The 16,397-nt window shown below is 37.2% G+C and overlaps 1 protein-coding gene across 1 annotated transcript in view; it reads left to right on the top strand.

The window, feature by feature from the left end:
* MARCHF1 (membrane associated ring-CH-type finger 1) overlaps positions 1 to 16,397 on the top strand; it is a 92,733-nt gene that overhangs the window by 46,100 nt on the left and 30,236 nt on the right. Inside the window, exon 3 of the mRNA XM_009815186.2 lies at positions 11,422 to 11,501. Coding sequence (XP_009813488.1) covers positions 11,422 to 11,501 — 80 coding nt within the window. The remainder of the gene's footprint in view (positions 1 to 11,421; positions 11,502 to 16,397) is intronic.

The raw sequence follows: 16,397 nt of genomic DNA on the forward strand, positions 1-16,397 counted from the left end.
GATGGTATATATGTGTGTATACATAGAAAAACAGACACCTAACTTTTCAGGTTAATATCACATGGCACAAAGTAGTAGTAACAAAATTGCACCTCAAAACAAGATTGGAAGCGTCTAGGTGATGTAAACTACAATCCAAAGGCAAGAGTTGAGTTCTATACAGTGTCGGATCATGCACCCAACAAAAATTAGAAAGTCTTTATCTAGAAAAATATTGTTTTGATTCTGTATCTTTTACTGCTTTCATTTGCCTGTATGAATAAACTAAAAAGGGTCAAATAGTTACATTTTAATAGTTACTGTGTATTGTATATGCCACCCTTGGTTATATATGGGGCTCCTGTTCCAGAGCAGAGTAGATGTTCCCTGATATCCCTGGATTTTGTACCTCCCTATTTGTGAAATGGAATATAGCAAAGATTCTGCAAATACAGATTCGTATTTCATAATGCTCTTAAGTTGTTTATTCAGAGAGGACACCTGAGATTTGCAGTGTATGCTTGGGCAGTTTAGTGTACTAGGTACATTAACTCTGAATTACACGGTATTACAGATTAAACTGAATTGCTGAACATTGAATATGTCTTATCTAGACATAATGAGAAAGAATGGCTTTGGTTTGTTTGTTATATACCAGATACTAGTTAGTATATACCTATTCAATCTATAGATTTTAAAAGCAAACATTCCCTAGAGGGGTGGGGGAGAAATCAACACTTCAATTTTACCATTCGCTTTTGCTGTTCATTGACAGCACAGAAATTTAGCATGTTGCAAAGACTTTTCTTATCTTGCATATAAGTTTCTGGTAAGAATTTCAGTAATAAACTATTTTAGGCAAATGAAAGGACAAAACTTAAAATATTTAGATATGAATTCAATATGAAATTATTTGTAAAATCTACTGTAATACATGTTAATAAGTAAAAACAGTGGCTGGCCAATATATTTCTGTGCATGTACTATTATAAAATTAAGCCAACTGGAATATCTACAAATTATTGTCACGTAACTATAAAATTACGTAACTCTACCTGTGAAAGTAATTTTTTTTACTTGTACAACAGAGTATTTCATCAATACGGCATGAGTAAGGCAAAATCCTGCACTTTCATTCTTTTGTGCTGAATCAAATACTATTTTATTTGTGGGCAAGAGCACATGAACAGTGAAAACTGTAGTAGGGCTATAGCTCCCACTGCCCTAAGACACTGTGCTTACCCCTCCTGCCCCTGGCACTCCAGGACCATGCCAGAACCATTTTGCTTGGCAGGTAGGAAAGAGAGAGAGCATTTGCTCAAACTAATTTGCTGATCCATCTCTGTGTTCTTTTCCAGCTCATTATTGTGACCTTAAATATCCCACTTGTGAGGTAACCACTGAGTTAATTGCAGGTTTTTGAAAGTAATCTCACATCATTTTGTGCTCTCAGTCTTCCATACTCTGCCCAATTCTATCTGCCTGTTTCCTGGTACTCCTGCCTGACAGTCAGCTGTGGCTGTCTTCAGTGGATATCCACCTGGGACATTCGTTCATTCGCTTCACTCTATACGTCAATAAAACCGCCCTAGGACTCCAAGAGCAACTACTTCACTTGGTTTTCCAAGCAGAGACAATTAGGAAAATGTATCAGTGTCTGATTTCTGCTGCACTTCTGGTAATAACCTGGGTTTTTCCTGTAGAATCAATAAATCAGTGAACAGGTCTTCTTGCCTTCTGCCCTGCTAGCATTGGGAGTAATAGATCATATTTGGGACTGATCTGTATTTCATATTATCTCGTAGTGACAAAGTGGAGCCCTAGTTACTAAGTATGGCTTTCAAAACCTATCTACTGTAATAGATATAAATAAAAACATAGAAATATTGGAAATATGAGTTATGAACCAGCCTTGCTATTTTTAATTTTTTTTTTTTTTTAAACCCTTAGACTTTACACTCTCCCACCCACTTCCCATGGTGCTAGCAGTAGAGACAACTTTATTTTTCTTTGTAAGAGATAGTCTTGTGCAGTGTTCTGGATTGCAGAATTAGAATTATCTTATCTGGGTCTGTTTAAAATCTAAAAGTAAATTAAAAACTTGACCTTATTCATTACCTATTTGCCGCTGCTTAGTTCTGTGCACTGTAGATTTTTTTCAGTAAACTTGTTGTCTTCCTAAATATGTATATTGTTTAAAAGGAAAGCTAGTCTGAGAAGGATCTGGTGGATTCATTTCTTCCTGCTGTGGTTAACCAGTGGAACAAATCTTGTGTTTGAATGACAGTCCGTAGAGGTTATTCTTATGTTTCTGAGGCTACCTGGTTAAGTTAAAATGCTTTCGGGAAGAAATATTTCTAAGACATTGTAATTATCTTCCTGCACGTTAATTATAATTCAAGAGCTCCTTAGAGAAGGATGCTCTCTCAGCAGTAAGATTTTAAATTTTCTGATGGGAACTTTGGGCTTATTTTTCAGTGCAGAGAAACTCAGGCTTGGAGCAAATTGCCTGACTTTTGTTTTGGCTCAATTGCTTCTCAAAAGCCTGAAGCAGGTGTTAGAACAATTTTTATTTTCAAGTCTGAAGCATCCATCTAATAAAACTCCATTGAGTTACATCAGGAAGTAGTAAGGTGATCGTTTTGGAATATTCAGTGTGATAATATTCATTGGTCTAATTTAGAATATGAAAAACAACAGAGAAGGGAAAGAAGGAAAGAACTGATTTTAGTATATGTTTATGCAATTTCTGTACTGATTTCTTATGTCAGGTCGGGCTCCTCTCAGTAAGATACAAATGAAAACGAAAAGGCACCAGCATGTCAAAGTATGCCCACTAAAGTTTTGGATGAAAAATTTATTGTTGCCAATTTATTGATTGTTGATTTGGGCCAGTCGGTTTGTGATTTTGAAATATATTCCACAAACTAAACATCAATTTATGCAATACGTAGTATAATATGTTATCCTTTTGAATTATAGCTTTCCATTTAATAGCTTCCATTAAATTGAATGTTCTTTCACATGGGTTTTGATATTCTTTCATTTTTTTTGTGCGCTCTCAGCACGAGGTGAATGTATGAAGAGTCCTGTGTCACAGTTTGGGTGATTTACACAACTTGAAGCAGAACTTACTATTACACACTATGCATTTTTTTAATGCATCTCTTTGGCAGTGATATCAACAGAGTATGCATAGTATCTTCTGTCTGAATTATTGTAAGCACAAATGATAGGTTTTATGGTGGAAAAAGCATAAAAGAACTTACTTTAATGTTCTTTTTAAAGAAGTTCCTATCATGGTCTTTGATAGCCTGAAAGAGGATTCCATCATCTCCAAGATACCTGTTGCATGACTGAATCCTAAAAAGCAATTGTGTCACCCCTTGCATTTTGCTACAGGGGACTGCACTGCTACAAGTTGATCCCCATTTGTTATTCTTACTGTTCTTTGCCAATTTCACACTAATCGTAAATGACAATTCTCTTCCAGATTGGTGGGCTGTTTTTTTAAGGAACTATGTAGCTCCATCCTTTCCACGCATAGCTTCTAGATTACTGTAGTGAGCAATTAAGAGAAAACTTAGAGCTTTCAAAAAAGAAAATAAACCAAGAAAAAAAATAAGTCCTTGCTCTTGTAAAGTGTAAAATGTCAGCCTTCAAAAGTGCAGTTACAGTGAATAATAACATGTATACAAAACCGGCATTAAAATGTGAGTGTAAATGTTATGTTAGTCATCTAAATGATTCTTCTTGCTCATAAACAGAATCATTAATATCAAAGGTGAAGACTAACCTGGCACTTAACTCTCATTATGATTCTGTTACTATAAGAAAAACAGCAGCACGAAGTAAAGAAGTTAGTGAAAAGTGTTTTGTTCATCAAAACATAAAGCAGAGAAAGGCAAAAAACTAGAACTACATACAATGACATAACTATTGCTGCACTTTTTTTTCCTCTTAGATGTAAATGTTTGATTTCTTTGTCTAGAGAATATTTTGTGGCTTGTCCATACAATGTATTCTTTATTTACATTAAGCTTAACAAAAGGCATGACTGCAGAATTTACCTAAGTCTGCCTGAAATTTGAACTTCTGAATAAAATTGCATTAAATACATCTCAGTTCCAGGCGACAACCATTAGAAAAGAATACATTTTCAATTTATTCTTGGATACGCTTGAGCTGTTTTAAACTTGTGTTCTAATGAGAGGAAATGCATACAAAAATATGATTGTATGTATACAATAGTACATTCTGTTTTATTAAATCACAATTCTTACCAACAGCGTATTCTGAGTATACCTAAATGTGCCACATCGACACATCCAGACAAAATTGCATATGTTTGAAATGTGTTAGAAGTACCACAAACGTAATGTGTTCATACAAGCTTACCTTGTGTGTAATGCCTATATATAATTTCCACTTCTGTAAAGACATTGTGTTATCACAGATTTCAGTCTTATCCTGCGATATGCAATACCATAGAGGAGAAGGAGCTTTGATTTTTTTCGGTAAGCATGGTATGAAAGTTATTACATGTGCTTATTGTTTAGTTTTCAACAAGAGTTATGATCTGTAACATACCTGCTCTATATATACTCCTGGAAATTTTTATATGGCATTTATTTTTTCATCATGGCACTCAGAAACATGTATCAGGTCTTTGTCCTAAAAAAAAATTCAATTAAGCAAACTTTATTTCTACAGTGATACGAAATAGTTTTTGCTGCAGTCTGAGGTTTATTGCATTTCATAAAAATATGATGTCTCCTGGTTTTTGTAATGATACATTGTCAGGGTTTCACTATCTTTTAGCTTATTCATATCAATATTCTTTCTACAGCTCTTTTCCTCTGGTGCATTTAGGTTTCTCTCTTTCTTAGGGCTGGAATAAATAGATATCAAATACACACCAGAGTAGAGTTGTTCAAATATAATAATGATATCCTCACAGATGGGAATTTATCCAGTCTGTGTCCTTTGTAGCCCATCAGACCAAATGAAGAATAGGGTGAGTGTGTGCATGCACATGCATATGCACTTGTGAGTGAATGGCAGGAATGTCATGTGATTGAAAGCTGTTTAGTATATAGAAACATTTTGAGGCTTCAGGTCTTGCAGATAAAGGGATATGTGGTAACAGATGCCCTCTTTGGAAGAGAAAGTCTAAACAATGTTCTCTGAATACTGATACTGACTACCTTTAGAACTAAAATGCTACAAAATCCAGTATCAAAGAAGATGCATGTTTTGTGCTTCACCTTTCCTACAAGCTAAATTTGCATTTAGCTCCTTCCAGACAGTCAAAAGCTGCTGGTCTCAGGGCTCTGCACCTTTTGTGTAAAGACCAGCACATCCTTTGTTTCAATTGCCTACATTTGTGTATTTTTTCCTAAGAACTATGAAACATTTATATTAAGAAAGTGGTAATGCCTAGAAAGATGCATCCTTGAAGAGAATCATGAATCAAAAATATTGCATTGCTGCAGTACAAAGACTTTTGCAAACTATAATCCATCTGGTAATTCAAGTAGCTAGCAGTGCTTCTACATCTATAGAATCTCTACCTTTAAAATAAAGGTTAACGTAGATCAGTAAGACAGGAGAAAACAAATTAAAAAGCTTATTGAATCTACAAGTCAAAGTTGCAATTGCTTTTGTTGGTTTCATTTTTTAAAGACCAGGATACATTTGCCACTTGCAATTTTGATTTTACTTTGATGGAAAGTAAACCTGCTTTAGTGATGTAGATTTCATACTATTTTATAACAGGATCATACTGACTTTCAAATGTGCTGAATGGTATTGTTCAGCAGAATTGTAAGGGTATTTGCTCTCCTTCCTTCTGTGTTACTTTTCCCTTTATTCCCTCTCTTTAGAGGCAGGTGGAAGGAGGGGAAGGAGGACAGGAGAGAAAGAAAAGGTTTGGAGATGAAATGTGCAAGGAATAATTTACAAAAAAAAATGCTGTGAAAGAAAATGTAACAGTAACCAATTAATTTAACGGCTGCTGTAAAGCCATCAATCAGACTATAATAACTTTGAGCACAAAGCAGGAACTCCATTATAAAGGACAAAAAAAAAAAGAAAAGAAAAGAAAAAAAAAAAAACTTCACCAAAACCAAGAAAGCCCCCCTCTCCAAAACACATGTGCATAAGTGTCAAATGCCATCAAGACACACTTTGTAAGATACACCTGGTTTGGGTCATTTCCACCATGTCTTTGATCTTTTTAGATCTGAGATATTATCCAAGTAAAAGTTTATAAAGATGGATGTTTTCCATAAAAAGTTGTGTTGTTTACAAAGCAGAAATTTTCAGACGAAAATACACAGACCAGATCTCCTGCTGAGCTTATTGCCGTGCAAACTGCCACAATCTTCTAACATAGCCATTCCTTGGTGTGCCATTATTTTAATAGGGCAGAGTTTCAGCTTTTTAACTGTATTGGCTGGTGGGAGCTGGAGGATGCTGTGATGTATCACTGCTATAAAGCATACTTAGTAGAAGAATAAAAGCATTGGTCATATTCCCTGTCTGCCCTACCTTCCCTCAGTTTTCTGTGACTTTCTACTTAAGCAGTGTTATAAGCTGAGCAGCTTTTGGAAATGCCGCCTTTATTCAGAACAGAGGTATCAGAGGATTCGTGAGCCTTTCTGGTGGTATCTGTGCGGCCATTTTATAGCAGCTGTCCATTACATCTGGTTTGTTATTTTAAAGTTTAACTCCATTCAAATATGAATGCTTTGCACTTGTGGAATGTGTTTTTACTCAGCTTTTCTGTTAGGTCAAAGTAGAGCCCTTCTGTCTTCTGAAGAAGAACGCAACTTGTCTCGTGTTCTTGGACCAGTTTCAACATGCACTGTTAAGCAGTAGATGGTCAGTGAGGACTCTCGTTTTTTGTTACTATCTGGAAAATTCTATCAGATCCTGAACACCAAAGTAAAGGCAATCTTGATTTGAAATTCTTATTGTTTTCATCAGTTGAACTTCATTCTTTCCCTCCCTTCTGTCTTTGCTGCAGTCTTTTAACACAGACATGTGTGATATTAAAGTCCCCTTGTGTCAGATAAATAATTATCATCTCACTTGTCCTGAAAACTCCAGATTTACCAGTATTCTGTTGGAAAAGCATGCTACCAAATCCTGTTGAACGTATCAAAAATAATTATGGATAAGTGCCCTGTCATGTCTGTTAATTGGATTGCATATCCTTGATGAGAAAATTCATCTAAACTGGCCAAGATAGCAGAAGGTGGTGACTGGGGAATCTCTTGCTACTAACAACGTTTTTGAAATGACAAACTTAATCAGCAGGAGTTGGCATTATCCCTCGAGCATCTTCCTTGTGTTGACGGCATAGAAAAATGAGCTGCCTTGCTTATAAATGAATTGTCAGACAACTTTATTTTGAATTACCACATTTAATTATGCTGCTGGTATGATTTGCTATGATAAAATTAGTACAGTGCTTGTTTAGTTTTCCCATTCCAATGAGCTGTACAGTATAGCTGTCTGAAGTCGACATCCATTCAAGGAATACTATTTTTTAAAAAATTCATTGTTCTGCCTGCCAAGTGGAATTGCAGTCCACAGCATCAATCTGATCCCTCTATTCAATAAACACAGTATCTCAAAATATTCACTGTGCTAAACAGCAATATAGCAATGGGATAGCAATTATAGCAATAAGATCTGTGTGCTAGGGACTGTTTCCAACATCTGTTGTATATACAATCCCATAAGAGCTGGACTGATATGATATGAGCAGAATATATTCAAATGATCATGTTTTGATTTGTCGGGTATGCCTTTAAAATAAACTTGATGCCACTTAAAAGATTTTGTATTTTGTTGCTAAAACTAGCAGTAAAGCTGATTAAAAATAAAAGAAAGCTTATATTATGAGCAGGGATGATGGACTTGTTCAATGCTGTGTTTTGTGGCAGCACAGTATTGCAGAGACTCCAAGGTAGCAGCGACTGAATGAACGTGGAGCCTGTGCAGGGCAGTGCTTGGTTGGGTTCATCAGCCCGCTCTGCCGCTCAGAGGAAGCAAAACACTATACTGATACAACTACATCCCTTCTAGGATCTAACCTGGAACTTCGATATAGCTGTATGCTGTGTTCTGTAAATACACCAGCTGACTAAATGCTACTTTAGGTATCTTCACTGTGAGGCTGGACTTAACGAATATACCTTTTTAAAAAAAAAAATTAGTTTGGGATGTATAGCTTGTAGAGAAGATGGCTAAGAGGGAATATTACCAAAAGAAATGAGGTAAGTGCAGAGGCAGTGTTGGCAGCAGAAAGCAGGTGGAGTTTATGCTGTCAGAACGTGGGTATGGTGAAAAAGCATAGGGATTTTGAGGTAAAGGTCTCAAATATGCTTCCAGCTGAGTTAGAACTTACAAGTTTTTAAAAACAGCTTGACTAGCTGTGAATGACTATATTCATATGGCTTGCAGTAGCATGGACCAGTTAACAGGACCTTCCACTCCTCTTTAATTTACAGAAATAAGACTGGAATTATTTACAAAATAAGGGCCTCCAGTACTTGTGAGGTCCATAAGTAAACATCAAATAATGAATGATATCAGAAACACTAACTTTCTTGGTTTTAGAAATCACTCCATCAGTTCATTAAAAGCTATTTTAAAGTAGATAAAAATCAAAATTTATATTTAGAAGTTGTAAAAACCTATTGAATGAAACTTGCTCACAGATAAGAATCTGAATTATCTTGTGCATAACTTGGCATGTTGGAGTTTTCTTCCTTTGTTTTTGAAGACCTAAGTGGTACATAGGCTTTTTGCCTGCCCAGATGTCAGGTTTGCTCCAATAGGGATTAGAAAAACAAGCAAAAAGCATTTTTTTTTTTTAAGAATTTGATGTAAATTATTTTAGAAGGAAATAATCCTTCCTCTGAGTTATGTGCAACTAAACATAACATAATTATGCCAGTACAGGGGAACTAGAAAGTAAATTTGACTGAGCAGGGCTGAAACAATCCAGACTCTTTACAGCTGAGAGTGAAATGTAAGATTTAAGCAATCAAACCGGTAATGTAATTTTTATCTTAAAATAATTAGATTTCCACCTGTCTCCAGTCCCAAATAATAAGTGTAAAAGCTTTTCAAGGAATTTGTTTTAAGGTTTGGCTTGATTCCAGCCCTCTTAAGAACCGTCTGGCTGACTTCCTGCTTTAATAGCTGCTGAAAGTTTGTTGAACTTGTGCAGACCTACTGTACGGTTACTGGGCCAGTTTAACCCTTCTCCTTATCCCTTCAAAGGGTAATGCTTGTGGCAAGGTGATATAAGTCTTGCATTTACGGCATGGGGATGACCTGACCACTGCTTAAGATCAAGCCGAACCCCTGTAGTACACAGATCCTGAAAGAAGCAATGGTAACAGTCCTGCAGCGGTGAGGGGAAAAAAGAAATGGGAGCTAGTCATGAGGGATGAATTCAGGAGTCCACACTCGACTAGATTACACTCGATTAAGTGTGGACTAGTCCACACTCGATTTCTTCAGCAGTCCTTCACCTGGGGTTTAGTCTGGAGGGATGTTTTTTCACGCAGCAGCAGCATGTAGCCCAGTAATGTGGCTCTGGTGCTGCTGTCTACATCTTTCCTCATTAAGTAGCTTAAGGTATGCCTAATCACTTAAAACTAATCACAGAGGCTGAGGTGGAAAAAGATTATATACCTAACCATACATATACCATCTGTTTCTAATGTGTATGTAAAACCAATTCATATTCCTTCACAGTACGTGTAATTGAAATGTTGCTTTGGTAGAAGAAGAGATATGAAATCCAAAGAATTTCTCTCACTGATACTTGTCCTTTCTTCCAGCATTAGACTGCAGACACTAATGTTTCTCTTCTGCCTTGTGGTCCCAGGCATTGAAAAAACGTATGAACATAAGGATTGTGCCCAAATCCTCTCTCAATTTAATTTCTTATGTTGGCTTAGTTTTCATAATTCTGAGCTTCATTTCTTGGCAATAGTAGTAAAGAATTAGCAATATTTTTGATGGGATATTAACACATCAAGAGGTAAAAAGGGTTACTTGAATTCCGAAAGCTAGAAGATTATTTTCATGCAAAAGCACCGTTCTTAAGTCTCAGCTGGTATCCCATTAAAAGCAAAAATGCACATAGTGGTGACTGACGTTTCCAAAAGATCTATGCATGAAATGGAATGGATATTAAGAACCCTGGCTAAAAGTGAATTGTCAGGAGGTACTTGCTGTATTTATTTATTTTTGCCTGTACTATTAATTTTCAAACTGACACCACAAAAATGTCTGTGAAAGGAGAGCTAGAAATAATTGTAGTTATGGACTCTATGTGTGACTGAATTTGATTTGCTAGTACAAAAGCTTGGGATCACAGCCTTTACACTTTTGTATTATTTGTACTTTGTACTCTTGCTTAATAGTCATTCTTCCCCTGCATCTGGTGTGTGATCTTGTGGAACTCTTAGGCTTATAGTATTTTGTCTCCATTTGGTGGTGGTGTTCACAATGGGATAGGGTTGCATACTAAAAGCTAATGCCCTTATGAGCTAAAGGAAGGTCATAGCATTAAGAATGATTTATACTGAACCCTCTCCCCACAATACTGTACCTCGTGAGTGATCCTGAAGAATCACAAAGCCTTGGATTTAAATTTGGATTCTGTACAGCTATGCTGTCAGTAGATTATGAGGCAGATTGAAATGGTTTGCTGTTAACACCATCAAAATATGTTTTCAGTGGAAGTATTGAGCAACTGAGTCTGCAATTTGTAGCAACAACCTTATGAGCAAAATGTCACATACTAAATGTGTTTTATATCTCTCCTGCTGTTTGAGAATGTGATCAGCTCTGTAAAGATGCAGCCTGCACTTGGGTCTTCTCAGGCTCATCAGTTTAACATATTTGAGCTCTTCTAGAAGATCTGATTGCCTTGAAAACCTTTTAAAACATACTGTAATTTTCTTGGTGTTCCATCAGTCCACTCAACATAGGTTAGCTTTGTGCTCTTCATCACTCACTATAATGTACATGCACTTCACTCCATTTTGAAAGGAATCATCATGCACAAGCATGATTGCGTGAAATAAAAACAACATCCTTTCCCATCAGACATTTACAGTAGATCAAAACTAAAATGAAAATTCAAATATTGAAAGCTGCTTCCTCAAACAGCGACAAAAAGTAGTCATGAGCCAATGAGAGCTGAAACACTCCAGTCACATTTAGTTCCACAAATAGGTTTTGGTTTTGGTCAGGCTTCCTGTATTTTGTGAGCTTGCATGTGTTCAACAGTGCGCTATGAACAGCAGCAACAGTTATTTTAATTTTGTAATCATGTGGCAAAGCAGTAAAATATCTGCAATGTATTTCATGGACAAAGATTCCAAACTATCTAACTTATTTCAACAGGCAAGCAGCCCTACAACAGGAACAGCTCCCAGGAGTCAGTCACGGTTGTCTGTGTGCCCTTCCACTCAGGACATTTGTAGGTATGTGCTGAGAAAATTATGCTCTAATCTGGCTGATACTTGTTAGTTGTTGTCTTTATTAAATAATATGTAGCTCTTGCTTCTGCTTAACGCTATTCATAATTTACATAGACTTTAGTTTTCTTTTGATTTCTCTTTGGTTTGGTTCTGGTTTTGTTTTTCAGTCTCATGTTTTTCTATTAAAATTCATGTTCTCGTTTTCATCCTTTTTTTGTGATTTCTCTCTTTCCACCCACCCTTACCATTTCCATCCCTTTCCTTTGCTTACTGCTTTGTCCAGATCTACTACCTTGCATGATTTGTCAGAAGATGAGCTTGAACATGCAACCCCTGTCACGATGCTGACCCCTTCTAATAGGGAGTCTGGTAAGAAACAAGTAAAACGAAGGTTTAGGCGGAAAAGAGAGACTGGAGACAATGGTGAGCATACAGAAAAGCAAGGAAAGGGGAAAGACTGTAAATTGCATCCTGAGCCTGCGAGATCCAGCTGGAATGCATCTGATTCATCATCATCTTTGGATGAGAGTCAGTGGGCTCAGGCTAGGAGGAGAGCGAGAGAAAAGGCCAGAATGCCCAGGAGGGGGAGAAGGAGCAATAGATCATGCAGTAACCAGGATGGGCCCTCAAACAATAATGCTGTTGAACTTGTCACTTTGGGGACAATGGGGAAAAAGAAGCAAGAGGTATCTGACCCTGAGAATCCTACTTTAAATCACCGCCAAAGAAGGGTTCCAAGGCTTAACGAATCGCAGTCTTCAGCATCATCTCAGGAAGCAAGGATTTCCTCAAGAAAATGTGGGAAAAGCAAAGGGAAAAGCTGCTACAGAGATCAGCAACCTGCGTCTTTCCTTAGACACAATAAAGATACGAAGGACTGCTTTGCAGAGGCAGGCTCCGGCAGTGATGCTCTGGCAGTCCCAGATAACGGAGCACCTGCTGGGGCAGGGCCCAAAGTGACTGATGCTGTTCAGAAGCCGCCAGTGTTGTATGATGACTGGTCTGATGATTTAGAAGTATGCAGGTTAGTCCCTAATAAGAAAGGTTTAATGTTCTTAAAAGGAATTTCTCACTGCCATAGTAATAAACTCCTAGGCAGGACATGAGAAGTAACACGAAAACCTTTGCTACAGAGAAGTTAGCGCATCTCAATCGGAAGACATACTTCTCTTATTTAAAAACAGTAGTCCTACAAGGGAACCAAATCTTTTTCTTTGCTCGATTTTTCTTCATGAGGACAGACACACTGTGTCCTCTGACAGAGTATTACTGTGTTTTTAAATCTCCAGCCAGAGGCAGAGAATGAGGCAGAGTGCCAGATAGCTCACTACAATGGGACATGGAGTTTTTCCTCCTTAGGTGATCAGTTCAAATCCAGCTTTGGTTCCTCTTTTTCATTTTTCATTGACTTACACGATATAAATCTATGGTCTTGAATCAGTGTTCTGTAGAGCTGCCATTACCACAGCAATCTGATGGATTTTGTGCCTGCAAAACACCCTCTCCAGTCAGGCATAAATTGTACAGGACTTTGCACTGCTGAACACCTCTACACTGTGAACATGTAGGGGCTGTTAGTTCGGTACCCAAGTGTTGGAACCATACAAAGGGTGATTGGGCAGAATAAGCATTAAAATAAGCTTTGGGAAGGAAGAAACAACACCAACAGTTCTGTCTGGTTCAGACGTTCAGGCTTCTGACAGTCTGATACCCTTGGTGTGAAGCACACAATCAGAAAATGAGCGTTTTTTCCTGGAGATGAGAACAAGCTGGCCACGTCTGAGCTAATGTCTGAATTTCTAGTAGACAGCTGGGTGGACTTGAGTTACTTAATTTAGTGGTAAATGAAAATGCACGATCCTATAAGTTTAACAGAACTGAAACAAGTATTTCTTTTTTCTCTCCCCTCCCCCTCCAACCTTGCGCACCAGCATTCATGCTCATACACAAAGGGTAAATGAGGATCAGGCTTAGTTTCTTGATATGGTAACCCAAAACTTCTCACTTGTCTTTGCTGGGAAGAAATTTGCATGGAAACGTAAACACAGTCAGAATGAGGAAGTTCACAATGCCACATCATGCAGTTTCACAGTATACTTCAACCTAGTAACACACTACAAAGATCCTTGTTTTAAAGAGAAAAAAAAATAACACGCAGGCATTGTGCGTTTTTCACAGCAGGAGATAGAAGCCCTTACTAATACAGCTGGTGCTCTGCACTCCTTTTTACACTTACCAAGTAAGAATGGATATTTCAGTTGCCTGACCATTGTCAGTCACGATAATTTAAGATTCTTCAGAGTAAAGTCCAGCGTGTTTGTACATCAGCTTGTACATCAGGACCACACCCCTGGCTTGGGACATCCTCACCTTACAGAAATGCAAAGAAACAGCAGCAGTGGTAAGCATGTTTCACATTTTTGAAGCATCTGAAGTATGTCTACATGGTATGATGCAGAGATGTGCACAGATAACTACTTCAACAACATCAGAGTTGCCTTAAATTTCTGAACCACTAAGCCTGCATGTATTGAAGATCCAGTGTAGTAGGCACAGTACATATATAATATGGCCATTTAATAATTATTAATAATATGAGCTACCCAAAAACTGAAATAAATCTTTTCAGCATAGGTCTTTATATGGGCTTAACTATACCGTGTTAAAAAAAAGAGAAATTAAAGAGAAAGTTTCGTAATTCTCTCATGTAGATTAATCCTAACTGTTGCTTAAGTCCCCAAACTTAGACTTTGCTTTCAGATGAAGAGTGAACTCCAGTTTTTTATCTGTCTTCTTGACCCATTAATTTTTATTATAATTATTCAGGCACTTGTTATAAGACTTGGAGCTTGGTTCAAGGATGGACTTTTTGGATGTGCATGTAAACTTTTCAGCTAGGCTCTTGTTTAGTAGAGGAAGGTTGAAAACTTTTGATAGGTATGTGTCCCTAAGCTCACTATCAGTGGAGATGCTCTTTGAACAATCAGAGTTAAACTCAGCATAGCTGGCCTGTTGTGCAAAATTTGTCAAGAGAGTCATAACTGCATTTTTCTTCATGTTAGAGATAATGCTATTTTTTTATCGTTGTCATTACTAGATGTATCATAGTGATGATAATACATCTAGAAAAAACATTACAAAATCAAAAGCATATTAATTTTTCATATCTGGTAAGTTGTCTTAGTTAATCAGTTTGCAGACAGCTGAAGAAAAAGGAAGACATGATTTTACTACCAATTCAGTGTAGACTGTAGTTTCTGGGTTTTGGGACAGGTCCATGGACTTAATTGACTGTGTGGTATGTTTTTCTTCAGATTCAGTCTTGCATCTTAAACAAAAAAGAATTACATTTCACCACAGATGCGCATATACAGTAACCATTTTTCTGCATGAGAAATAGAAAAGGAGTTTTTTGCAATGTTTCTTTTAAGACTGGAATTAACATAGCTGGTTGTGATGTGGAAAATTCACTTTCTTGAGCTGTTTCTTCAAGCTTTTCATCCCAGGTGTTCATATCTTCTAGTTGATGTCACAAAACTGGCTGAAAGGAATGGCTCTCACCTAGACGGGATTGTGTAGAAATAGCAGAGCAACAGGGATCTTAAACATCTCCTGGTGCCAGTTATTTTGTCTTCAAGTGTTTGGGTAGGCAATTTTTTTCCTTCACTTCCTCATGAATTACTGGCAGTGGAATGCATTTATATACGCACATAAGGTTCTAAGCAGTTTCCTCAATGTGCATTTAGCTGCATGAGCAGGAAAGTGACAGGACGCGCCCAGTTCTGGCATAAGCACGTTAGTCAGGCAGATAAAGTATAGTACTATGGTGCAATATATACTTCAGCTGGTCTATTGTAGGCCTCTTGGTCAGTTCAAGTGAGACATTTCCCCTTCTAGTGTCCCTGTTTCTCTGTTTCCAAAATGATGAAACAATGACATGGCATCAATGATGATCTTTACAATCTCTTCCCTGAACATATTGCTTTCTTCTGGAGTCCATTATAAGGCAAGGTTTCTGCTTTTGTGGTGAGGGACAGCTACATAAGTTCTGACCATGCTGAGTTGTTTTGGCACCTAATTTTTTTTTTCTGAGATTCACAGAATAGGCTTTCTAAATCATACAGTTGGATCCCCCTTTTCCTAAGTTGCCCTGTGCCTGAGATTTTCTTCGTATGTACCTTATTCTGGAATTTGCCATGTGGCTTGAGGCACAACCTCAGAAATAACGTTCTTTGGTCTGCATGAGAGTAATCTCCCTGAAAGGAAAAGCTATGTGTGGGACACGAAAAAGTGAGTGGATTGTAAGGATTTAGTCCCATGGATTTTCACGTGGGAATTACTAAGGAAAGAAAATTGGTTAGTTGATATTGCCACTAGTGTATCATAAGTTCTTTGGGTATTGACTCTGAATTAATCTTATGGTATTCTTGTTATTTATGATGGAAGAATTGAAAGATATTTTCTGTTTGACTAGTTATGCTTTTGGTGTAAAATCTTTTTGTAGTACTGACGCAGTCATTTCAGCAATAACGCTGAACTGTAATTAGCTGAAAGAAACCACACAGCCTTAAATAAGGTGGAGTTTCTCACTGTGAAAAAAATGCTTATTGGCAGTAGAATTTTGATTTTGTTGAACTCCATGAATGACTCTGTATGCAATCAGGTAATGGCAGACCCTCATTTGAGGAGTAAATAGAAAAGTAGGGCATGCCAGAAGACTGGTAGGAATGGGAAGAAGTAGTAAAGGAGATGAGGACATTGATTCATGAAATCTGCAGAATCAACTTCAAGTATATTTTTTTTAAGTCAGCTTTAAAAAGCTAGTGTATTAATTAACAGGCGTTATAAACTTAGATGAAGACTAATAGGGGTATTTCTATGTGTTCACACAATCATAGA

This window comes from Gavia stellata, chromosome 5 (assembly GCF_030936135.1).
Source record: "Gavia stellata isolate bGavSte3 chromosome 5, bGavSte3.hap2, whole genome shotgun sequence".
Classification (NCBI taxonomy): Eukaryota; Metazoa; Chordata; class Aves; order Gaviiformes; family Gaviidae; genus Gavia; species Gavia stellata.